The 26,809-nt window shown below is 42.3% G+C and overlaps 1 protein-coding gene across 1 annotated transcript; it reads right to left on the reverse strand.

The window, feature by feature from the left end:
• Positions 1 to 6,548: 6,548 nt before the first annotated feature.
• LOC116944090 (interleukin-17D) lies at positions 6,549 to 26,774 on the reverse strand. Its single transcript, XM_032957501.2, has 3 exons — positions 26,522 to 26,774; positions 9,209 to 9,489; positions 6,549 to 7,274 (listed from the first exon to the last, which is right to left on the reverse strand). Exons 1-3 carry the CDS (start codon positions 26,534 to 26,536, stop codon positions 7,037 to 7,039), a joined length of 534 nt encoding a protein of 177 aa, XP_032813392.1. The 5' UTR covers positions 26,537 to 26,774; the 3' UTR covers positions 6,549 to 7,036.
• Between the last annotated feature and the right edge of the window lie 35 nt (positions 26,775 to 26,809).

Below are 26,809 nucleotides of genomic sequence, written 5' to 3' on the forward strand. Positions count from 1 at the left end.
ATATTAAAACATGTTTTTTTAAAACACGCTTTAAGTAAATGTACCGTACTAGCAATGGAAGAACTCCACGACTCCAGGAAGTGGCCCGAAGCTTGCCACAACGTAAGGGACCCGTGGTGATTTACAGCCAACGTCAGTTGAGCGTGGATAATTAGACCCAAGCCGAAACATAACATTAAAAATGTTTAATTTTTTTTTTATGATAGAATAAAGTATTGTCATCAGTATGACATAAGTATACCACATTTGCAGTCGATACCACATTGGGGAGTAAACATTTAGTTAGAAGATTTGAGGATACAACAGAGTTAATAAAAAGCGTGTAGTGATAATAATAAACAAAGAAAAAACAGAGCAATGTAATACAATACACTATTAGACATTGTAAAAAATAAATAAAAAGTCCATCCCATGTGTTAGTGAATTTTTGAATATTTTAGGCAGGAAATTAGTTTTCAAATTTAGATTTATTTTTCTGGGGGGGGGACCCCCAGACCCCCTGGAAGATTTGGTCCCTCCCAATGATGACTCCATGGTACAGTGTGCTGTATAGTGTGATTCGTCATGTTGTGACATACCCTCACCATGTGCAATGTCTAAGGGGCCGTCCATAAATGACGTCACGCGATTTTGACCGATTTTTGACCCTCCCCCCCCTCTTCACACAGCGTCACAAAAAGTCAGACCCCCCTCAAATATGACGTCACAAAGCTCTGCCCCCCCCAAACCATATTTCCATTTTCAAAATAAAATATGCTTCAAATATCTTTAAACAATTGTCATTGTAGTGCGGCGTATTTAATGTGGCGCTGCACTCTGATGTTGTAGGAGAAAACATGTATTAATAAGGCGTTGGAAAGCTGAAATTTAGCATAACATTCACTTTAAAATATTCAACGTCCAACTAAAACTGCAGATGTTCAGAATATTATATTTAAATTCTCTTATAATAATAAAATATTGAAAGTAATTATAACTATTAAAAAAATACTTGAAACTTTGTAGTAGAACGAAGCAAAATGGAGAGTACAATTATAACAATCAAAATGTTTAATAACAATAATTTAAAAACATTTACAAAATTTATGCTTCTCCATTCTCCCATGGAGAAGCAAAATGCGCCTTCTTGGAATAAATAAAAGGTGACCTTAGTAAATTTAAACAATCAAATAGTTAATAATGAAAATGAATCAAAATTAGTGTTGTTATAACAATTCTATTCACCGCTCACTTACCGTGCAAAATATATGCATTATTGCGCGCCCGCCCCCCCACAAAAAAATTACAAAAGTCTATTTTTATAATTGTTACATGGTGTACAGTCTGTAAAGTACCACATGCCAAATCTCAAGTTTGTTGCGTGTCAAGTATGCTAAACATTTTGAACTGACACATTCACAAATTTCCCTTTTATATAAATACTAGCTTTACTACCCGGCTTCGCCCGGGACTTGGATTCACCACACCCGGCCGCCTTTGTCTTCCCAGTGGCGATGTTCACGCATCACACCAGTTACTCGTTTGAGGCTGAGTCGACCTAGGGGAGGCCCAGGACCGGTTCAAATATTGAAATAATCGTCACCGGTGTTGGCCGTGAGCCGGGTTCGTAGCGCAGGGTGCTAACCACTACACGACCGCTCCCCCCACACACACATGCGTGCGTCTATAGGTACACATACACGCGCTTGCTGCAGACACACACACACAACTTTCAGGGTGCGTACGGCAGTAAATGACTCAAATAATAAACCAATGCTGCGCAAAGAACGCCTTAGACCTGCAACACATTTGTATGGCACTTACTCGCGGAGGGTTGGGGGGGGGGTGTGACATGAGCAGGCACAATGCGTTACGCTTCCGCATGCACGGGTGACATGACAGATGTGACGTCACAGCTCACTTGCCATGCAAAATATATGCATTATTGCGCCCCCCCCCCCCAAAATACAAACGTCTATTTTTTATGTTTGCATGGTATAAGTCTGGAAAGTACCCACGTGCCAAATTTCAAGTTTGTTGCATGTCGGGAAGTACGCTAAACATTTTGAACAGACACACATATTCACAAATTTCCCTTTTATATAAATAGATGACTACACAGCTCCGCTCTCTCTCTTTCCGGATGGTTCAGCTTTCTCTCTTCTTGCCGTAACGCGCGCACTCCCTCGTCCACCGTTGCGGCGCGTCTCTCTCTCTCTCTCCTCGCACTCGCTGGCGGCACGCGGGGAGGAGAGAGGGCTTCGCTGGCAGAGGTCGCCACGTGGCAGGTGGCGAGACGAGGTAGGCGATGATGCGGTCCGGACTCCAGGCTTCCCAACACCAACCCCGAGTCCTCTCACTGCCTCTCCTTATATTGCCCTCGGCGGAGCTAGGCTCCGCCTCTAGCCACGCCCCTCGTGGAACCTTCTCGATCTTTCCCGTACGTACCCACGAGCTCCGCCCGTTACCTTTGGCCCAGATGGAACGTTTCCCTCTGATTGGATTTGAGTAACCCAGCAGTGACTATGCAGCCATTTGTCGTCCCTTAGGTGGCACTCTCTCATTACAGATGTATCAACATTTCATGCCCCTTCCTACGACACGGTACAAATGCAGTACATGATTAAATGGAGACGTCAAATCAAATCTTACATTTGACCAATCACTGGATTCCATAAAAGCACGGTGTATAAAACTGGCACTTTCTCCCAATCCCCAATTGTAAATGTTGTTTTGGTCAACCAACAAGTCGGAAAGAAACCACGTTACATTTTGGAGGCGAGGACCGTGTGACACACGCACAAAGCTACTAACTTTTATATAGATTTACATACAATATAATTTCAAACTATATTTTATTCAGAGGTTAGCCCTTTTTCTCAGCATTTACATTATTGCATGTTGTCATTTGTTTATATGCTTTTTAAATTCAAGCAATAGTTGTCATTTTGGTCATTTAGTTTCGACTGCAGATACCGAGCTGAAATTCCTATTGGATTCGATTAGCCTCTGATAGATTCACCCAACGTCTAAAAATATCTAAGTATTATTTTATCATAATCATAATTCATTTTAAAATATTTATTCAGCATAATCTACTTAATATGAATCTTCAGGTAAGCCATACCTTTCCAATTTCTGAGTACATTGCCATACAATTACATCCACCCCACATTGCATAAATAAAAATAAAACATTCCAATTAATATTTCCAGAGATTTTACTGATGTCAGTCTGTAGTAATTACCTAACATCCGTTTCAGAAATGTACATGGGACAATATTGGACGCTATACCTGGAGAAAGTACATCTTGTGAAGACGACCATTCCTGTCAAAACAGATGATTTTACCACTGGGACTCGTATCTGTGAAATTGACACAGGCAATAGGAGTTTTCACTGATATATTCTGGCAGCGTTGACCTATTTTCCCACATATAACCCGCGGGTATGCCACTTTTTACAAACAAAACAAGACCCTGCGGGGTATATGGAGGTGCGAGCTATTCCAAAAATATTTTACACGTGTGACAACTCGTTACATTTTTTCATGGTAGGACTATCCACTATGCAACACTTACCTTTGACTAAAGCACTGCTGAATAAACCACTCACACTAAAATTGCACACGTTATCACGTTTTAAATTGTTTGTACAATTAAATGACAATTCTAGATTTGAAGCTTTCGTGACTGCAAGGATTCATACTCTTTGGTTTTATTCGGTAAAGTCACGTAGATAAAATAAAACAAAATAAAACAATTCAATCACGACGTTTCGGAGGCAACACAAGCTTCCGTCTTCAGGTGGAATAGTCAACGCAGAATATCTGTGTCAGAAGCACAGTTCAGAGACGACCAGGATTATATACAGGTTAAGGGAGGGGGGAGGAGTCAGTAAGGGGGCGTGGGTGAGTGAGAGGGCTGGGTTAAGCAGCCTTTTGATAGACTGCTGCGGGTAACAACCACTTCGCAATCACTGGAAAGATGTTATAAATCAATTCAAACGTTAGCTGCCTTTCAATTTTTTGTACAGCTATTTCCTTTTCTCAGTGGATGTATATCAAACTTTAGTTACCTTATAATTGAACAACCGTTTGCCACCGCTTTAAAAAAATGCAGCATGTCTCTTCCTCCCCCCCGAGCCCCCACGCAGCATAACAAAAGGTGGGTTTTACCCACTCTCGTGCAGTGCGAAGTGGTTGTTACCCGCAGCAGTCTATCAAAAGGCTGCTTAACCCAGCCCTCCCACCCACCCACGCCCCCTTACTGACTCCTCCCCCCTCCCTTAACCTGTATATAATCTCGGTCGTCTCTGAACTGTGCTCCTGACACATTCTGCTTTGACTATTCCACCTGAAGAAGGAAGCTTGTGTTGCCTCCGAAACGTCGTGATTTGTTTTCTTTTATTTTATCTACGTGACTTTACCGAATAAAACCAAAGAGTATTAAACGACAATGTTTGAAGTGCGCTCACTGTTTACCGGCGACGGGCGAGCTGGGAAGCTGGGGGGAGAGAGAGGTAGGGGGTTGGGCAGAGCAAGGTCTGCTGCGGCGACGGGAGAGCTGGGGAGAGGGGGGCAACGGCGTTACCGTAGTGCCGCTATTATCTGCGCAGTGCGCAATCTACCAGTGCTAAAACTGTACTTATCTATCTACCAGTTATGTTACTTGTTTATTGGATATTTACTTTTGTTAATTATTTACTGTTTTAAGTTCACTCGTTTCCGGTTAGTTTATTTTCTTTGTGCACGTTATGATTTTAATGTTAACAATTGATAGTGGAATGTATTACAAATGTAAACTTCGTATTAATGATGGAATTAAGCTCCGATAACGATGTTAAATATATGAATGCATGCGGGGTATATGGAGGTGCGGGCTATCTGAAATTTGTTTTACACAAAACGCTATTTTTGCGGGGTATATGCGTCTGCGGGTTATATGCGTATGCGGGCTAGATGCGGGAAAATGCGGTAATTGGAGTGATATATAAAGTGTTTCATTATACAGTAATAAAAATTATACTATGGCATATGCATCCTGCAATGTGAATACAGTGCTGCCCCCTTATAACGCAGTTTCCTTAAATAATGCTCTTTGTCCTGGAGGAAAATACTCCCGTCCACCCCGTATAGCGTCAACAGACTTTTGGGGCAAGCGCCTTTCAAAGCCGACGTGGAATACAAGGCGGGTAAGCATGGGTAGTCCCATGCACAGCCACCTTCGTCTACCCAGCGGTGATCTTTACACACTGCAAGAGGGTTAGTAATCATGTGCGGCCGAGTCACCTCAGCCGTGGTCCAGAACTGGTACAGGTATCCTCACCGATGTTTGCCGCGAGTGGTCATCAATTTCGGGTTGCCGGGTTCGCACACTTACACGCACACGTGAGAATTAAATGAATTGGCGATGGATTACAATCGAAAATCTAAGAGCTCACCACCTTCGTCGTTGGTTAAGAAATTCCTGCGTGTGACTAGCCGCGCGCTCATTCAGCGAGATTGGTGACCGCTCGTTGGCACCCACCCAATCGGCGCCCCCGCCCGCCAGTCTTGAACGCTTACCACGGAACGTGCGGCCTATGGCAGATGCAGTGCCGGATTAAGCTCGTGCGGGGCCTGTAGCATATGTTATAAAGGGGCCCATAAAAAACTTTTTTTTAAACTATTTTTTTACTTCATGGGACCTCCTTTGCAAGTACCAAAATATAATAGGGTTTTCCCCTTTTTTCTGGCAATAAAACAGGTGTTAAGATGTTAAATCACAAAACTGAAACCTTTTACGAGGAATGTCTGCATCAACCACAATGCTTGTGGTAAGAATGCAAACAAAAAACACTGATAATCTATGCATTGTCCTTGAAACTGATTGGTCCACACCAGAGACAGCTTTCTTTTGAGCCTCGTCTCAAACGGTGTTAGACCAGAGGACGCCAAAAGGCGTACAGAGTTTTTTGTTTGCATTCTGACCAGAAGCATTGTAGTTAATGCAGACATGATTCCTTGTAAAAGGTTTCAGTTTGGTGTTTTAACATCTTAACACCTGTTTTGTTGCCAGAAAAAGGGGGAAAAAACGTATTTTTGACTTGCACAGTAAAGTAATTGTATTTTTTTCATTTTCTATACAGCTAGATAATATGACAAATCGCTAACCTTAAAAACCAGTCGTTCATAAACGTTGAAGGCAGTATAGTACTATCGTAATGGAGCTAGTGCAGAATCACTGAACCCGGAATTGACAGCTTGAAAGTGCGGGTCCCATAGCATATTTAGCTACTTTTGCTACTAGGATAATCCGAATGCATTGGTGAGTATATAACTTATTGTATATTTTTCAAGTCATTTTCATTAAAACATTTTTTTATTCATAACATGCTTTTTTATACACTTATCACGTACACCATATGATTAAGGCTTTACCGATACCCCAATTAAATCCTCGTATATCGCTGACAGGTAAAAAAAAAATTGCTTCGGGAACACAGCTCCGTTTACCAAAAACGCATCCTGAGCGCTGTAAGAGGTATGCCAATAACCAAAGTTTAAGACAATGAGAACCGACACATCATGACTGTTGGGTTAAAAAGTACTTTATTCAACTGGCACATGAATTGCATGTGATGGTTACTAATCTGCACATTAAAGTTTAAATCATTTAAGAAATGTACAGATTTTTTTTTCCACTTAACAGCCTATTTTAAAAAAATATTACAAAAAGGTTTATTTTCTGATTTAAAACACCGGAACCCAATCAATATCCATTTATAAGGCAACTTTTTTTCTTCCGTAGAAGACATACATGACAGAACAAACAGTCCCTTGAATGACCAAAGCAGCATTAACATCTGTTTTAACGAGCAAAACTCTAAAGATGCAAAACCCATTATTACTCTTTCTTGCTGATTAAAAAATCTAAATGCTTGCTAACCAATGCATTATATTTTCCTACCACAATGTGTGCGTAGTGGATTTCCTGTAGGTACATTGAAAAGCACTGCTAATGCATCCCACAGGTCCTTCTCTCCTGCGGTGGGGGAGAATGGCAATCCACGGGATCTAGGATCTCTGCTGGGCACTGCACGTGCAAAAGAGAGCAATTGTCTCTAGGTCCGGCTTGTAAACATAGCGTCCGTGGTGGCAGCGCTTCGTGCGTCTCAGAACCAGAATGGAAGTGAAGAAGGGCTCGCTCATCACGCTGCGCTCCTCCTGTCCGTCGTGGCCCAGCAGACACCCGTCGCACAGACAGTAGGCCTCCTTTATTCGGCGAGGGTAACGCAAGGAATCTTGGTTCACCCTGTGAGCAAGACCGTGACACAAACAGCGAGCAAATTCCTTTGTGCTCAAATATGTTCTTCCGATGTTAGGAAGTCACTGGGGCTAGATTTAAGACTCCTGTGTCTTGGTCAAATCTTGTAATCTACATTTCATCCATTTCCCGTTGTCCAATAAATGCCTAATATTGCACACGTACTCAGATCCGGTGACAATGCATGCCTGTATTAAAATCGGCATCAAATAGTCAATTAATTGCCTCCTTTCAAGCAATTACAATTTTTTCATGGACGGCAAATTAATTATATATTTGTGTAGGTGAAAAACGCCGCGGTCCCTAAACTGTGGAATCGGCTCGCACAAAAAGCAGGCGCCGCGTGTCTCTTGTAATCAAGATGTCGTCTACCTCCCGTTCTCCAATTGAGTTATTTACTTTTTAGTGCACTTTAAATAAAACCGTTGTTTTTAAAAAACGTTTTTAAGGAGTTTATTTGTGTTTAGTTTGTTCTCCTTCCCCCGCACCTCCGATTTGCACGAATGGCTAAGTACGGTGCGAAAGAAGTTTAACATACATACAAAATGCATGTGAGTGGTGTCAAACATGGTGTCAAACAAATATGCACGTAATTAAACTCAAATTGCAGCTTTCTTTTATAACTGCACCTCTAAAACAACATGCTACTTTAAGCCTAGTGTATTATATTCTTCAAACATTCGAATTATAAACATTTCAATTATGGTTTAGTGTACGATTAAGTTATGTTTATTTTCTTTAACCAGATGAGAATTTAAGGGACCAGGATGAGTCTAATTTGCAAGATTATCACCTGGGTCACCAAGATGACAAACACAAAAATTAAGTACAGTATTGAGTACAGGTGTGTCCTGTACAAATATTAGGTGACAATGTTTAAATATAAAATACTTCACAAATTCAAATGAAGTGGAAAAAAAAGCAATGAAAATGTGATGTACCCAGTTAAGTGGAACTTGACACTGATTAAAATTAACAGCAAAAAACACTTTGTAACCATTGTAAGGAAAACTAATTTGCTGTTGAGGGATTATTTTGAATAGTTTTTTGTTTAACTTTTGTTCAGTGAAAGGAATGTGATGGGGGAAGAGACACAGCAGTCATTGTAAATGCAGACCAGGCTCAATTTGATCTTTGGGTGAGTAAAATTCTATGTTTGGCAGGAAACAGATGTTTTCAATTACTATGGTAATATAGAATACCTGTTGTTTTCTCCAGACATAAGTGAAAATCATCGCAACATAAAAAACTAAGAATTTAGCTTTGTTTTAGATGTCATAAAGATAGCAGTGGCAAGGTATGAGCCAAGCTTTGTAAAACAGAGTAAATCTGGTTAGTCTTTTAGCACCTGCTAAAGTTTTATTGCAAGACTTTGGTACCTGTTATGCATCCATGAATGCTGAAAACTTGCATTTTACATGAATGTAAAAAATACCTTGAGAAATTTTCTCTTGGTCTAAGTTGATGAACCAAATTTGTGCACAGCCAAGAAGACACTTCCCAATGTTTATGGGCAGATCTCATTGTATAACAACTTCTACCACATTGCATACATTATTGTTAATCTCATGGCAGAAATGTTTACTTAATTCAAACAAGGTGGTGGGAAAACTGTGACTCCCAACATTTATTTTCATGGTGAACTCTTGTTAAAATCAATTTTAGCCCTGGCATGGACACACCTGCCAAACACAAAAATACCTCTTCATAAACAGAAGTCTTGTCGCTTACTCCGTTTTTCATTGCACACGTCATGTGTGACTGTGGAAATAGACCACTGTAAGCTACGGTTCTCTCTGTAAATGATTAGCGGCACCTGGTGCAAGTGGTTCATAACAAAAATGGGTAAGCTATAACAACTCTTGTCTCCAAAAAAGCCAGTGAGTGTCGGGCCCTCTTCTCAAGGCGTACAAACAACGTACGTGAAGGACCAGGGAGAAACACTGCGATCCTTGATGTCTTTGCCTTTACCACCGGTTGCTCCAGATGGGCACGAACGCCTTTGTACATCCTCGGTGCCATCCACCAGCAGGCTGCTCTCCCGGCTCCCTCCGATCCCCGGGGCGATCATGGGCCCCAGTTTCCTCAGCTGCATCCGTAGTTTGTTGTCCGAGGGCTCGGCGCAAGCTCCGCCACGATGTTTGCCTGGCGAATCCCAAGCTGCATCGCACGAGCCATGCAGCACCGCCAACAACAGCACCAGCTGCAAGTGCACAAAGGGGCCGAGTGAGTTCACAAAAGTGGAGTGATCTAAAGCAATGGGATGTAGCTGGCTCATCCTGTATCTCTCCTGCCGTGATCGTATCAAAAGAACGTGCCAGCTAAAAAAACAAAACATTCTGGTACGATTGATGTTAAGTTGCTTTGTGTTCTTGTTCCCTACCATATCAAACAGTGGGTTGCCCACATCTGAGTGATGATGTCACCAATAATCCACTGCGTAAAGATGGGTTCATGCTTGCTGATCCCCCCTGCCCCGGCAACTATGATATCGAGGGTGGTGAGGGAGGGTGGAAGAGATGGAGAGGGGTGGGGAGAAAGTGAAAGTGTGAGAATAGGTCGAGGAAAGAGAGAGCAAAATGGAAGGAGAAGAGCAAGGGAAAGCGACAAGCAAGGGGAGACAGGATTAGGGAGAGGCACGAGAGAAGGCAAAAGGAGAGGTGGGAATAACGAGGTCGAGGGTGAGACGTGAGAGAGATAGGGGTAAGATAGAGTGGAGGGAGGAGAGGGATATAGAGGGAGCGGTAGCAGAGGGGACAGATGAATATAGAAATTAAAAAACTGAGACAAAAGAAGATATCGAGATACATTAGGATACACAGTACAGAGAAGGAAATAGAAATATGGAGAGAGGCAGGGCTCTATATAATATTAAAGTTTTGGTGGCTGGTTGGGAGGGAAGGACGGTCATATTCAAACAATGTATGGGTTGCTAGTGTTACCAAACTAATTCAGTCCGTTGTTGACCATGATGACAGTTTATTAATTAAGAAAACGTACATTTATTTTTCTGACGTGATATGTCTGGAATAAAACCAGCAGGGTATCAAGTCTAAAATATAAAAAGTCCTCTAATAAAGACCAATTCTGCAGGTTTGTGCCATTTGGTCTTCGAATAAAACGTAACTTCTTAATCCGCGAATTTATCAGATTAAAGGATCCACTAGTCATGACATGCTTTCCCTGTAGTCTGCTAATATTTCACTGATTAATGGAGTAGTGCAGCTAATTCCTCATGTAATGTGTGGCCCACCGCGTTGGCGCAATTTTTTTATAGGTTTCCAGGATGCTCTTTTCCAGTGTGCCATGCACTACAAGATTTGAGATATGGCGCCCTCGTCTCACCACCAATTATTGGGCATTCTGCTGTACACCGCACTACAAACTACTACGCAACATTATACACCAGATTAAGTTACACCAAACTACTCCATGACACCACACTACACTACAAAATATAAAACTACACCCCACTATCTACAAACACAACACTACCAAACTACACCACTGCTTCACGATGCCATACTACAACACGACACTACAGTCATACGCCACACTTCACAACTATTCCACACATATTCTTGGTTCTTTCGGTAAAGTCACGTTGAAGAGAAACAATAAAATAATAAAATATATATAAAACAATAAAATCCTCACAACGTTTCGACTGCAACACAAGCAGTCATCATCAGGTGTGAAAACCAACGGCAAGAACATTTGAAAGAAGTGGCGGTTTGTATTTATTTATTTTTAAACGTTAGCACCACAGATAGCGAACTGACAGTTTGTTTAGATGCACGAGTCCATCTATGTTCAGAAAAGAGGAGGGGGGAGACGAAAAATTAAGGTATGCTGTCTGAAAGCCACCGTAAGCGTGAACAATCAATTAAGACCCGAAATGGTTTATCAAATCCTTACAATGATTGCTAAGCCAGAATCCATCTTCTCGGTTGAAATTGTCTCTGTGTTTGTATATGTATATGTGGATAGCCTCATGAACGAATCTCTCATGGTAGCCAGATGGCTTGCAAAGAACCTCTGTCTTGGAGAAGTCAATGTCATGTGAGCCTACTGAATTATAACAGTGATCTGCCACGGCCGAGGTGTTGGTCCTACCGTGTTTAAGGTCTGCTTTGTGTTCACGAATGCGGTCAGAGACATGTCGTTTGGTTTCTCCAATGTAACTACTACCACAGAGGCAACTTAGTTTGTAGACACCAGGGTACTGTATGTCCGGAATCACATCTTTTACAGACGGAAACAGATCACGGATTTTATGTAATGTGTTGAAACGGACCTGGATCTTGTGTTTATTCAACGTTTTGGAGATCTTTTTTGTGATCCCCGCAATGTAGGGTAAAGTGATGGTTTTGAGAGGCTCCTCAAGAGGGTCCTTCTTCATGGTTTGAGTGATCGCTTTGCGGATTGTATAGTCGGAGTAACCATTAGCCTTAAGAGCTTGGTGTACGTGCTTGAGTTCACTGCCTATGTGTTCCTGGTCGGATATGCATTGGGCTCTATGGTGCAGTCTTGATGAGATAATTCTTCTGTGATGGATGGTGGTGGGAATCCGGTTTCAGATAAGCATCCGTATGGGTAGCTTTCCTGTAGACAGAGTGGCTCATTGAACCATCAGGTCTCTTTTTTATTAGGACATCCAAAAAAGGTAGCTTGCCATCTTTTTCAACTTCCATGGTAAATCTGATGGCTGGGTGTATGGAATTCATGTGGTCGAAGAATTGGTCTAGAGCAGGCCGGCCATGTGGCCAGATGACAAAAGTGTCATCCAACAAAAGACCGGACCCACACACCAAAAAGCTAGACGTCAACAAAGTTGTAATTAATCGCAGTAACAGTTCTATTTCCGATGGTCTGAAATCCATTTTAGTTAAAGGTCTAAACTTTGCAGTCACACCTAAACACATACCAGTTAATGATATCATTGCCCAAGTAGACGTGGCTCTCAAGGGCCTGGGTCACATCGCTGCAGACGTAGCAAGATCTGAAATCGCTGCAACCCTCAAAAACGCTAAGATGCCAGCTAGCAACCTCAGCAAAGATGAGCGTCTTGAATTATATAAATTAAAAAAGAGGGATGACATTGTAATCCTCTCAGCCGACAAGGGCAATGCCTGTCATCAAGGATAAAATAGAATATAACAACAAAATGAAAGAATTACTCGACGATGGCAGCTATACAAAAATAAAAAGAGATCCCACCAACAGCCTCGCCACACAAACCAACAAAATAATCTCTGATTCAACCGCATTAATTGATCAAACAGAATAGTTTTCGTTGAAACCTTCTGCTGCCAGGCCACCAAGATTATACGGCTTACCAAAAATACAAAGTAGATGCACCTCTTCGTCCCATCATCTCTACTATCAACTCCCCCACCTACAAACTGGCTCGTTTTCTGTCTGAAATCCTGCGGCCTTTCACTGGAAAAACCACCTCTGCGGTACAAAATTCTACTCACCTGGTATCAACAATCAAGGGTATTTCCCTGTCCCCAGACGACCTGCTTGTCAGTTTTGATGTAGTTTCCTTATTCACCAAAGTTCCTGTACCTGACACCATCGCAATCATTGAAGACTTGGTTCATCAAGGACTAAACACTGAGGTACCCCCCTGGTGAGTCACTGCTTAACCAACACATACTTCACTTGGAATGGAACTTTCTACAAACTGAGGGCACCCCAATGGGCTCCCCTCTATCTCCGGTTATAGGCAACATTTTCATGGAGAAATTTGAGACTGACGCCATCCAGACTGCCACTCTGCGCCCAACCTTATGGAAGAGGTACGTGGATGACACTTTTGTCATCTGGCCACATGGCCGGCCTGCTCTAGACCAATTTTTCAACCACATCAATTCCATACACCCAGCCATCAGATTTACCATGGAAGTCGAAAAAGATGGCAAGCTACCTTTTTTGGATGTCCTAATAAAAAAGAGACCTGATGGTTCAATGAGCCACTCTGTCTACAGGAAAGCTACCCATACGGATACTTATCTGAAACCGGATTCCCACCACCATCCATCACAGAAGAATTCTCTCATCAAGACTGCACCATAGAGCCCAATGCATATCCGACCAGGAACACATAGGCAGTGAACTCAAGCACATACACCAAGCTCTTAAGGCTAATGGTTACTCCGACTATACAATCCGCAAAGCTATCACTCAAACCATGAAAGAAGGACCCTCTTGAGGAGTCTTTCAAAACAATCACTTTACCCTACATTGCGGGGATCACAAAAAAGATCTCCAAAACGTTGAATAAACACAAGATCCAGGTCCGTTTCAATACATTACATAAAATCCGTGATCTGGTTCCGTCTGTAAAAGATGTGATTCCGGACATACAGTACCCTGGTGTCTACAAACTAAGTTGCCTGTGGTAGTAGTTACATTGAAGAAACCTACCGACATGTCTCTGACCGCATTCGTGAACACAAAGCAGACCATAAACACGGTAGGACCAACACCTCGGCCGTGGCAGATCACTGTTATAATTCAGTAGGCTCACATGACATTGACTTCTCCAAGACAGCTGTTCTTTGCAAGCCATCTGGCTACCATGAGAGATTCGTTCATGAGGCTATCCACATATACAAACACAGAGACAATTTCAACCGAGAAGATGGATTCTGGCCTAGCAATCAATGGAAGGATTTGATAAACCATTTCAGGTCTTAATTGATTGTTCACGCTTACGGTGGCTTTCAGACAGCATACATTAATCTTTCGTGTCCCTCCTCCTCTTTTCAGAACATAGATGGACTCGTGCATCTAAACAAACTGTCAAATCGCTATCCGTGGTGCTAACGTTTAAAAATAAATATTCTTGCCGTTGGTTTTCACACCTGATGATGACTGCTTGTGTTGCAGTCGAAACGTCGTGAGAATTTTATTGTTTTATATATATATTTTATTGTTTCTCTTCAACGCGACTTTACCGAAAGAACCAAGAATACGAATCACTGCAGTTACGAAAGCTTTAAATCCAAATTTTACTCCACATATTATTTTACTCCTCAATATCTCCGATGTAGTCAAGGCTGTGGCAGACATTATCCCAATCAGGTATGTATATTTAACTTATTTCGCACCGCACGTAGTCGACCGTGCAAATCGGAGGTGCGGGGAAGGACAACAAACTGAACACAAAATGCAGTTCTAAAGAAATGAGTTTTCAATCTAGATTTGGTGCAGAGGGCTGAAATGCAAGTGATCAAATCTTGCCAGCCAAATATGTGTGTGTAGTTTTAGCATCTACTGTAGCTCATACTTCTGGAAAACGAATTCTCTCATTGGTGCAGCACCTTCATGAACACCCAGTATATGATGGCTATCCTGCTTAATCACAGAGCTTGACAATGACAAGAAACAATGTAACTGGTATTGGCCAAATATCCCAAATCAAAAATTACCTTTCAATTATTTGATATGGTGATTACTCACGTAAACATCGCCCTCTGCTGCGAGAAAAAAAACACATGGTAGGGCCCCCTCCTGAAAAATTGTCGTGAGACTCGGTGAGGCTTTTCTGGGTAAACAAGCAGAGGAATAAATAAAATAATACTACACCATTGAAGCATAAAACAAACAATACTTTTCTTAGGTGAATTTGGTTTATCCGGTTTGACATTTAACTGTTGTACACGAATCGGGCCAACACTATCTCTCTCTGCCACTGTGATCATGAGAGCACAACCCAATTTAATAAATACAAGGACCAACACGATGCTTAATTCTTTGCGGCATATTCTAGTCATATTTGTGAATGCCAGCATGGCATTAACGGGCATGCAAACTTGCGTCTTCCAGTCACTGCAGTAACAACCACATTTTAGAATCAGAATATTTATACTGGATTAATCCAATGAGTTATGAAGCTCTTTTTCAGATATCTATTTTAGCTGGTAACCACATCTTTTCTTTTTAGGTTTTCATTCCAGAGCATAAAAACATTTTAGTTTGATTTTGGTCCCGGAAATTACCAGTTGCGACCGCTTTTGCACTCCATCCTTCGACTCTGGTTATTAATGCAGTTTACCAATAAATGATTACTAATTGACCTGTGGCCATATCTCTGGCATGAAATGTATGCTGCTACCTGCTGCGTGGATGTCATTCAATGCTCTTGATTACCTTAACCCAAACTCTGTAGGCCCTGCCTCCTTTCCTCTTTGTGCCCAGCCCCTCTTACTTCTAAGCCCCCAGAACCTTCCTGATTAGGCGCCATTCTTTTTCCTCTCTTTTTCCTCTCTTGATGCTTACTTGAAACCGGATTCCCACCACCATCCATCCCAGAAGAACTCCCTCATCAAGACTCTATACCATAGAGCCCAATGCATTTCCGACCAGGAACACATTACCAGTGAACTCAAGCACGTACACCAGGCTCTCAGGGCTAATGGCTACTCCGACTACACAATCCGCAAAGCCATCACTCCAGTCATGAAGAAGGATCCTCTTGTGGAGCCACTCAAAACCATCACCTTACCCTACATTGCAGGGGTCACTAAAAAGATCTCCAAAATCCTGAACAAACACAAGATCCAGGTCCGATTCAACACATTACATAAAATCCGTGATTTAGTTCCATCTGTAAAAGATGCTGTTCCAGACATACAGTACCCGGGCGTTTACAAACTAAAGTGCCTCCATGGTAGTAGCTACATTGGAGAAACCAAAAGACATATCTCGGACCGCATCCACGAACACAAAGCAGACTTGAAACACGGTAGGACGAACTCCTCTGCCGTGGCAGATCACTGTTATAATTCAGTGGGCTCACATGACATTGACTTCTCCAAGACGGAGGTTCTTTACAAACCAACCGGCTACCATGAGAGATTCGTTCATGAGGCCATTCACATATACAAGCACAGAGACAATTTCAACCGAGAAGATGGATTCAGGCTTAGTAACCACTGGAAAGATGTTTTAAATCATTTCTGTTCTTAATTAATTGTATTTTTACGATGACCTTCAGACCGCAGCTCTTTCGCCAGCATTGCCTCTTAATACCTCTCACACCACGGTTAATGGTATAGTTTTACAACATGGAGCATACTAGGGCCTCGCAGCTGTCTCTCTCCCCCTCCTCTGTTCCGACCATGGACGAACTCGTCCGTCTGAACGGGGCCCGTAGCTATCCGTGGTGCTGAAATTTGAGGGTAAGAATCCACCCATTTTTTCGCCATATAGCATTGTGATATATAACGACTTATTGTTGGTAGCTTAGCTGATTGGAGAATATAGAGTTTATTGATAACATGAAGGAAATTTATATTTTAGTTTTTATTGGTTCACTATATAGTACTGTGAATAGCTCAGATGTGTAGTCATTTCTGTGACCAGTCACTAGCTAATCACTCAGTTGTTTCAATGCTGGATTCGCCTAGTTATTTCAATGCTAAAGTCTCCTGTTTGATTTGTACTAAGGACCTCGGTGAATGTGTATGCTCTCACTTTAACGTAGCTATTTCTACAGCAGGTACAAGCTCTATTTCTGCAGCAGGTACAAGCTAATCACTCAGCTATCTCAATGCTAAATTCTATGCTAATTCCATTGTCAAGATGTGTATGCCTTAACTTAGCTATTTCAATGCTAAACTCTATGCTAATTCCTTTAACAATGGGTGCCTCTGCGGGTGTGTATGCTTGAACTTTTAACATAGCTATTTCTGTGACCAGTCACAAGCTAATCATTCAGCCATTTCAATGCTAAATTATATGCTAATTCCTTTGTCAAGGCGCTTTGTTCCTCTCACACAGCTTAAAGGCCGTATCTGAACGTGGCTCTTTCACTCCAGCGCTGTCCTACCAGACAGTCTCGCCCCCTTCACCTGATGAAGGCCGCTTGTGTTGTGGCCGAAACGTCGTGAGAATATTATTGTGTTATTTTATTTGATCAATTTATTATTTTATTATCATTCTATGTGACTTTACCGAAAGAACCAAAGAAGATTAGTACGCACCTCTTTACGTTTAGGCCCCGCCCCCGGCCACAGCGTTGGACCGGTGTGTGGGCAGTGTTGGGGGAAGTGATGGGGGTTGTGGAAGGGGTAGAGAAGTGTGCATGGGCAGCAGCAGCAGGTCGTGATGGTTGGTCGGGGGCCATAGGGGTAAGGGTGGGGCAGCTTCACGATGACCAAAAGTCCCTCCGAGATCAGATTAAGTGTGGTGATATACTGTACTGTAGTTTAATGATGCATAGACAAGATTAAATAGTGATGAATTACTGCAGGTAACTACTACAGGAGAGCTGAATGGAGTTTTAAAAAGTTATATTAATACAAACTTTTTTTTAAAACACGCTTTAATGAAATGTTCCATACTAGTAATGGAAGAACTCCACGACTCCAGGAAGTGGCCCGAAGCTTGATTTACAGCCAACGTCAGTTAAGCGTGGACAATTAGACCCAAGCCGAAACATAGCATATAAAAAATTATGTTTAAAAATATATATTTTTTATTTTTAATGATAGAATAGTATTGTCATCAGTATGACATAAGTATAACAAGTTTGCAGTCAATACCACATTGGCAAGTGGGTAAAAATTGAGTTACAAGATTTGAGGATACAACAGAGTGAGTTAATAAAAAGCGTGTAAAAAATAATAATTCCCAAACACCTTGTGAAAGACCCAACACAGAAAATCCCCTGTGTTTGATCTTCCACGAAGCTCATGGTCCACCCTAAACCGCATTACCACAAAGCATGGCAGATGCAGATACCTGATGCACAAATGGAAAATTTAAATCTCTCCAGTGTGCGACTGTAGTAATCCGGAACAGACCATACAACGCATAATGATGCAATGTCCGATCCATATATATGAAGCAGGCATCATAGCGATAAACTCTTGATGTGGTCATCTGGCTTGACCACCTGAATGTGAAATTACAGTTGTTGCTCTGCATCTACCTCAGCAGCCATATGACAAGAAAAATAAGACTACAGGTGATCTCCAATGGTGCCATTCTACACAGCGCGCGGTGCCCTGTGTGGTCGCACATCCTTACGGCTGGCCCCGGGTATCTCTCACTTGCACACCGTAATGCACTCATTTATTTTCCCTGTATTTCTCCCACGCTGTATCAAACGGCTCTAACCTGGCTCAAAGGAAATACAACACCTTTTTTTCAACGCGAGCAGCTTTCCAGAACCCCTTGAGAATTTGCACTTAAGGTTTGTTCTTGCATATACTTTTTGCACACCCCACGTAAAACAGAATTGAGGAAATGTGAAGTAAAATCCCCAGCTGCGGTGCAAATGTCTTTCATCAACATTGACTCTGAAAAGCACATCAGGGAATGTGCAAAAACAGTTAAGCAAGAAGAATTACCGAACTTTTAAGTATGTGATATCAACAACAGTCACGTTATATATAATAGATAGCCCTGTAAATATGTTATGAAACAAATTGTTAAAATAACACAAGTGGAACAAAACATGCAAAAAGAGCCGGTTATATAAAATTACAAGCCTTTTTAAAGTTTTAACAGTGGATAAATTTTGATTTAATGCTTTCGTGACTGCAACGATTCATATGTTTGGTTCTTTTGGTAAAGTCACGTAGAAGGGAAACAATAAAATAATAAAAATATAAAACAACTATATTTTCACGACGTTTCGACTGCAGCACAAGCAATCATCATCAGGTGTGAAAACCACTTTTTTTAAAATTTTCTTGCTATGGTTTTCACACCTGATGATGATTGCTTGTGTTGCAGTCCTTCACTGTGGAAGAGATATGTGGATGACACTTTCGTCATTTGGCCACATGGCCTCCCAGCTTTGAACCATTTCCTAGACCACATCAATTCCAGACACCAATCCATCAAATTCACCATGGAAGTGGAGAAAGATGGCAAGCTGCCATTCTTGGATGTTCTGTTTGAGATGACTGATGGCTTCTTGGGACATTCTGTTTACAGGAAGTCCACCCACACAGATTCCTGCTTGAAGCCTGATTCCCACCACCACCCGGCTCAAAAGAACTCTCTCATCAAAAAATAATACCATAGAGCTCATTGCATTTCTGACCAACACCACCTGGCCAGTGAATTAAAACATGCACATCTAGCCCTCAAGATAAACGGTTACTCTGACCGTAGCATCCGCAAAGCTGTTTCTCCCACCATACAGAAACAACCACTTGACACTCCGATCAAAATCATCACACTGCCATACATAGCAGGTGTTACCAAAAAGATTTCCAAAATTATAAACAAACACAAGATCCAGGTTCGATTCAATACAGTACACAAAATCAGTGATCTAATCCCATCGGTAAAGGATGTCATCCCTGACTTACAGTACCCCGGTGTTTACAAATTGAGTTGTATCTGCAGTGACTGCTATATCGGGGAGACAAAACGACATATTTCTGACCGAATTCGTGAGCACAAATCAGATTTGAAACACGGCAGAACGAATTCGTCGGCCGTAGCTGATCATTGTCTCAACACAGCAGGTTCTCATGAGATTGTTTTCTCCGATACCAAAGTACTATGCAAACCTCCCAGTTATTACCAAAGATTTGTCCATGAAGCCATCCAGATATACAAACATAGACACAACTTCAACCCAGAGGATGGTTTTAAATTAAGCAACCACTGGAAAGATGTCATAAACCAAGTCAAAACTTTAGCTACCTTATAAGCACACAGCATATTCTTTCCGAACTTTTCCATTTTTTGTTTCCATTTTTACATTGCCCCCGTGCAGTGGCCCACCGGATCCACCGCACCCTCAACATAACAAAAGACGGATTAACTCAGCCTTGTACCCCATCAATGTCCCTTACTTGGCTCCTCCTCCCCCCCTAACCTGTATTTAAGCTCGAGGCTCTCAGAGCCTCCCCGCTTGATGCAGCGATCTAGCTGTGACTGTTCCACCTGAAGACGGAAGCTTGTGTTGCCTCCGAAACGTCGTGATTTAATTGTTTTCTTCTATTTTTATTTTACCTACGTGACTTTACCAAAAAAAAACAAAGAGTATGAATCCTTGCAGTCACGAAAGCTTCAAATGTAGATTTACATTGGAATGTTTTGCCAATTGTGTTTCAATGAGTGTTTTCACGTGAGATAAAACGGCATACCCAGATAAAACACAGGCATACAAGGCGATAACACTCAAAGTACAGCATAGATGGGTTAAGTTATGAACTTGCCAAACAGCCTCCTCACTCACTCTCTCTCAGCCCAGCGTGAAGGGAGTTTTACAAAAATGCGTCAACCACCGATCCTCACTTGCCCCACAGTGGGCGTGCTCATGCGCAGCAATAACAAGGTTTGTGGCATTGCTAAACCATGAGTGATGGTGACAAGGGCTGACCTTCATCCAGCCGTGGCTAGACCATGGCTGAAGATGACGGTGATATGACTGAGATCCCCATTAAATCCTAATAATCACACCTGATGGTTAATAGTATAAAGTTACTGTGGATGATAATAAAGGTGCTGGATGAGTCACTGCTGATGCTGCCACAACTATGAGGTACGGGCGCTGCTATACGTTACACCACACCCCGTTACACAACACTACATCACTTCACATTTTAATCTGTGTGGATGACATGTACGGATAATATAAGGAAATTCCAATTTTATATTTATTTATGCTATTCGGTGGTGGCACATGCCTGCAACCCAGCACTGTGGAGGTGAGAGTTTGTGGATCACGCAGATTTTGTGAAACTGCCTTCCTGTGGGCGTCAAGGTTCCAGAAGGCGGTACTTTAAAATATGGACTCATCTCCCTCTGTTCCATCTGTATGGGAAAGTGTTACCAAATGGCTGCCTTACCGCTTGTCTGTGCCCCCCCCCCCACCTCTGAGTCATTCTCTCTCTGTGCACGTTGTGCACGTTATAAGTTAAAATTATTATATCTGCAGATCTTTTTTCAGATAACAGCCACACGCCAAATGAATCCAGCACTACCTTTGTATATGTTTAATATTTTAATGAAGACAATTGTACATTATCTACAAAATGCAGACAATATAATGAACTCTGAGCTGCAATTTTCCCTCTGCCAAGAGTCCTCCAACTTTAGCCGTATGAGGCATTTTAATGGGTTCTCGATCTTCAACTTGTTTTATGTTGCTTTCCTATCACATAATAAAATATGTTCACCCTTTTACAAGTGGTAGCTTAGAATAGGTTGCTATAAAAACAGACAAGCCAATGGACACTTTCAAACTTATAGGGCGATTTTGCGATGACTCGACATTTGAGCCGTAACTCTGTAACCTTGCCGTCTATTATTTTATTTTAAACTAAACACAAACCTTTTTTATTTTTAGCAGGCAAGGTCCACTGAGCTATATAGCTCTTTTTCAGAAGCGACCTGGCCACAAATGATAGCACTTTATTCTTGGTCAATGAATATTATCAATTACTTCAGCCTGCATAAGAATTAGCTTTGAGATCAACATGGGCATGAAGGCTAGTGAACAAAAGGAGCAATCGCAGGGTGGACCACATGGAAAACTCTCAATTGGCTTCGCACCTACGTTTGGCGGATTAAGTTCCAACATGGCCAAATGGCAGTAGTCAAATAAAAACAAAGGGCTGCGCCAGTGGCAAGAGGCAGACCATGAAACACATCTTGGTCTGCCCACTGCTCTAGGAAGATCTTGCAGCAGGCAACCCGCAATTGCTTAAATGAGCTCGCCACGAGGATATATTTTACTTTGGTGGACGGACACGAAAAAAAGAGGAAAAAGAAGACAGCTGCACCTCTTAAAGTCCCTTTGGTGCTCAAAACATTACAATGAATTATCCATCTCCAGGAAGTTTATTTCCTGAAAAAAATGGTGAGATTAGTCGCCAATGTTTGACTACCACGTTTAACTTTTAGAGCCCTGTCGCCTAGCAATGCTACTATAATACTGCACAGAAGTTATTTTATTGCCCTCTTTACTACAAAAATCCCCAAACTAATAAAACATCCCTACACAAAGACTTAAGAATATAATGACTTTTCCATTCAATGGCGAGGTAAACATTGCTTGCAGGTGCAAACTTTACCCATTAAAAACATGCTTCTGTAAACATCATATTACTTAACATTCCTGAATACATTCTCATCCTGAGGTACAAATTTTGATCTGGAAACACTGGCGCAAGCATTAGCATATTTTAAATAAGAGTAAATACTTTAAAATTAGCAGTTGTAATAAAAACCACAGCTTCAAACGTATCAGCTCTCAGAACATTGCAAAAAAATAACCAATCTCAAAAATATATATTATTGGCAATGTTTTATTAAAACTGTTGTATTTTAACAGCCATTTTGCACTGGAAAAACAGTACTCTTATTGACCCTTTCTGTTTTTCAAGCATGACTGAAAATAAAGTTTATATGCAGTGGGGGTGGAGCTGCAAAACAAAGTGCAGCTGCAATCGTGCATTATGTTCAATCGTCTCAATTCAAGTTAATCAAACACGGATAATTTTGCACAGGTAATGAATTAGATACTTAACCGTAATGAAGTATGTTGGTTACATATGGTCGAATAACCACCATGGCAAACGCGGATTAACAGTGGATTAAAAGTTACCTGAAATTATTGTTGTTCATCACAATGGTGTTCATGATAATATTGATGCCGATGAAACTCTTGTTAGTTTGTTGATTCAATGTTGCTGACGATGGTAATGTTAATTCTGATTATATTCATGTTGAGTTTGTCAATGCAGATGTTGATTTTTATGATGATGATGATTATAGGCGATGAAGACATGATATTGGTCAACACTGATGTTGTCGTCATTGCTGTGCACATTGACTATGGTGCTGCTGACCTAAATGTTGATGATGCTGGTGTTAATGTTGATGACGAGAATGATATGGATGTCAACGTGGTTGATCATTGTTTTATTGCTTAAACATGGATATGTATAAAAGGAATTCTCTACATTCAGATCCTATTCTCATACTTCAATACAGCTTGCTAAACCTGCAGCAATTACTACTGTTTAGCATTCATTACCAGTTTCTAGTATACAAGGGTGAAGGTATATTAACTAAAATAAAAATGTCAACATGATTCATAAATAGCTTATTTTGGCTTAGATGGTGTAGGTATGTCACGTTTTTAACTCCAATCCTCCAGCACGCAAAAGCCAATCAAATCAAGTTCACTCGTGGGGAAATATGACAATTGATTTGTTTTTTGGAAAGCCGAAACGTTGAAACGCAAACAAAAATCTTCATTTTTGCGCAAACTTTCAGCTTTGCTAAAAACCCAAATCAATTGGCATTTTTACCCACGTAACAAATTGAGTTGATTGGCTTTATCTGGTGGTGGCGAGTAATAAGTTCAACATTTTACTTTACACCTACACGATCTAACCACCCCCAAGAAACTCATTATGAATCATATTGGTCGTATACAATTAATGAATGTTAACTTTTTTTTCTTAAAAGGGAATTCATAACAAAAACGACAATTTTAAAAAAGGACAGCTTTTCAAACCAGTCAGAAAATGGCGAACGCAAGCATCTCAAATAGCTGGTGTGTGTAGTTGCGACATGGCACAGCCTGGCTGCTGGACATGGACACTGGAAAGCACAGGAGCTTATTTATGAGCTTCAAGGAAAAAAAAAACATCTGTGCACCACAACCAGTAGGCACTATCAATTCTGCATGTTGGGACAGAAATTGTGCTTAAAAAATGGAAGATAAACTATAGCATTCTTGTAAATATACTACTGGATGAAGAGCTACACCACACAGGGGTTGGTAAACCAAAATAACAAGAGAAATGTTTTTTCCAATTCGGCAAAAAAATCAATATTTGAAGAGCCGCAATGCACGTGAATGCGAGACGGTGGTCCTTGATAAATAACATCACGAAGCAGTCCTTCAAGTGCAGTATGCAGCTCCGGACCTGTAGGTTGCTGACCCCTGGAATTGGCGTTAGCATATTGGCCACTTGTTGCAGAGGTTTATGGTTTGGATTCAACAGCCAACCTGATTATTACTGCCGATGTAGTAACTTAACAATACATTCCGTCTGCTTCACAGTGGACGTTAGAAATCACCCGACGCCATTCGTAAGAGTAGGTCATTTGTGTGCCGGCATCAGGGTCCAAATTAGAAAATAAAATCGACAATTACCCGCAAATTACTCCACTGCGATTTTTCCACAGCAGCAATCAGTGCCCCCTACTAGTAAACTAATACCCCAGGTCACTCTTGCAAACAAAGACTACCCTGGTCAAACAAAATAAATTTAGAAGCGGGTTATGTAGTCATAATTCTCCATCCATCACGCTAAGTGCTCTTTGGTGTAGAGGAGGCCAAGGTATGGTTCAGCCATTACTCGCCACTGATGTTAGCCGTGGCAGTAAATCACCAGTTCTCCACCCTTCTATTATCCAGCCCTTTGTAAATCCACTGCCGGATAAGATACTCCCAACACCTGGTGGCCAATGAAGCAATGAAAGGTGGTGTTTTACAACACTGAAGAGCAATTTATTACACCGAAACATGCGTCCTCCATGGTGCAGTAACGTCGCATTCCTCACCACACGATGTTGTTTACTTCACCCATATTGTGTGCATCTCCCCTGCCCAAGGATAAACACTGAACTTATTGATTAACAACCGCCAACAGGCCCACAACTTTGCACAGTTTCTACTATTAATCGATATTGTGAATAAGCTGCACACACGCAGTGATCTACTGTGCAGTACAGAGGTGCAGGTAGGGTTGTCCCATGTCCGGCTCTGACCTGGACAGACTGGGGATTGGTATGTGTTCGTACCGAGATCTGGTACCATTATTGTGCTCAATATTATTACAGTAACGCTGCACAGTTTAAATAGACCCAGGTCGACTGAGAACTATGTAAGGGTTTGGTGGCAACCGGAGGCACAGGTGAGGCACAGGTGAGGCACAGGTGGATCATGGTGAGGTACAGGTGAGGTACAGGTGAGGTACAGGTGGATCAAGGTGAGGTACAGGTGGATCATGGTGAGGCACAGGTGAGGCACAGGTGAGGTACAGGTGAGGTACAGGTGGATCATGGTGAGGTCCAGGTGAGGTACAGGTGAGGTACAGGTGGATCATGGTGAGGTACAGGTGGATCATGGTGAGGTACAGGTGAGGTACAGGTGGGGCACGGTAAGGAATTGAGGCGCAGGTGAGGTACAGGTGAGGTACAGGTGGATCATGGTGAGGCATAGGTGAGGCACAGGTGAGGTACAGGTGAGGTACAGGTGGATCATGGTAAGGTACAGGTGAGGTACAGGTGGATCATGGTGAGGCACAGATGAAGCACAGGTGAGGTACAGGTGGGACACGGTGAAGCGGTGAGGTACTGTGAGGTAAACGTGAAGCATGGTGAGGTACAGGTGAAGTATATAGGTATATATTATATTCTTGCGTATGATGGTAATATGTTCAGGAGCTAAATGTCCAGATCTGATGAACACGACGAGGGGGGGGGGGCTTGAGGAGAGAGTTCGTGTGGTTTTGGCCTTCCTCTTCCGCTGAAGGAGCACGGACTACAGTGGCTTACTATACTGTATGGTCAACACATTGTATGAGGTAAAGGTACAAGTGGGGTACAGAGAGACACAGGTGAGGTAAAGTGAGGTACAGAGAGGCACAGGTGAGGTAAAGTGAGGTACAGTGAGGCACAGTGAGGTACAGTGAGGCACAGTGAGGTACAGTGAGGTACAGGTGAGGTACAGTGAGGTACAGGTCAGGTACAGTGAGGTACAGGTGAGGTACAGGTGAGGTACAGTGAGGTACAGTGAGGTACAGGTGATGCGCAGGTGAGGTACAGGTGAGGCGTCGTGACAACAAACAGGCCAGTGCCTCTCGGCCGCATCTCCCACCAGTCGGCACACACACAACCACACAACCACACACAACCACACACACAACCACACAACCACACACAACCACACACACAACACACACACAACCACACAATCACACCCACACACACAACCACACAACACAACCACACAATCACACACACACCCACACACATAACCACACAATCACACACAACCACACAATCACACACACACGCACACACACAACCACACACATCCACACACACATCCACACACACAACCACACACACAATCACACACACAACCACAAACATCCACACAACCACACAATCACACCCACACACACAACCACACACACACACGAGGCGCGGGAGGGACGTGAGTTTGTTACCTGCTGGGACCTCATGATGGCGGCTTGCTGCTGCTGCTGCTGTGAGGAGCCCTAGGGGCTGCTGTAGGTCGCGCTGTGACGGGGACGAGAGAGTGGGGAGTGGTGGCGACACGGTGGAAGGGCGTACGAAGGTGATCGCTCGCGGTGGTGACGGAGGGCAGCAAGTGTGAGGCGGGGAGAGAGAGACACGAGGCCGTGCCCAAGGGAGGTGACGGATCCTCGGACTCCTCCTCCACCGTACCCCGTGCCTGGCCCTCGAGTCGCTTCCGCGTTCCCTCGCCATGACGA

This window comes from Petromyzon marinus, chromosome 20, assembly GCF_048934315.1.
Source record: "Petromyzon marinus isolate PM22_M1 ecotype Great Lakes invasive population chromosome 20, UKy_Petmar_22M1.pri1.0, whole genome shotgun sequence".
NCBI classification, from domain to species: domain Eukaryota; kingdom Metazoa; phylum Chordata; class Hyperoartia; order Petromyzontiformes; family Petromyzontidae; genus Petromyzon; species Petromyzon marinus.

Bases quoted from the DNA above. Each gene is read 5' to 3' on its own strand.
- LOC116944090 (XM_032957501.2), bottom strand. The intron at 7,275-9,208 runs GTACGTTGTTTG...TCTTGCTCACAG, and splicing joins GTTTCTCCCTGGTCCTTCAC to GGTGAACCAAGATTCCTTGC.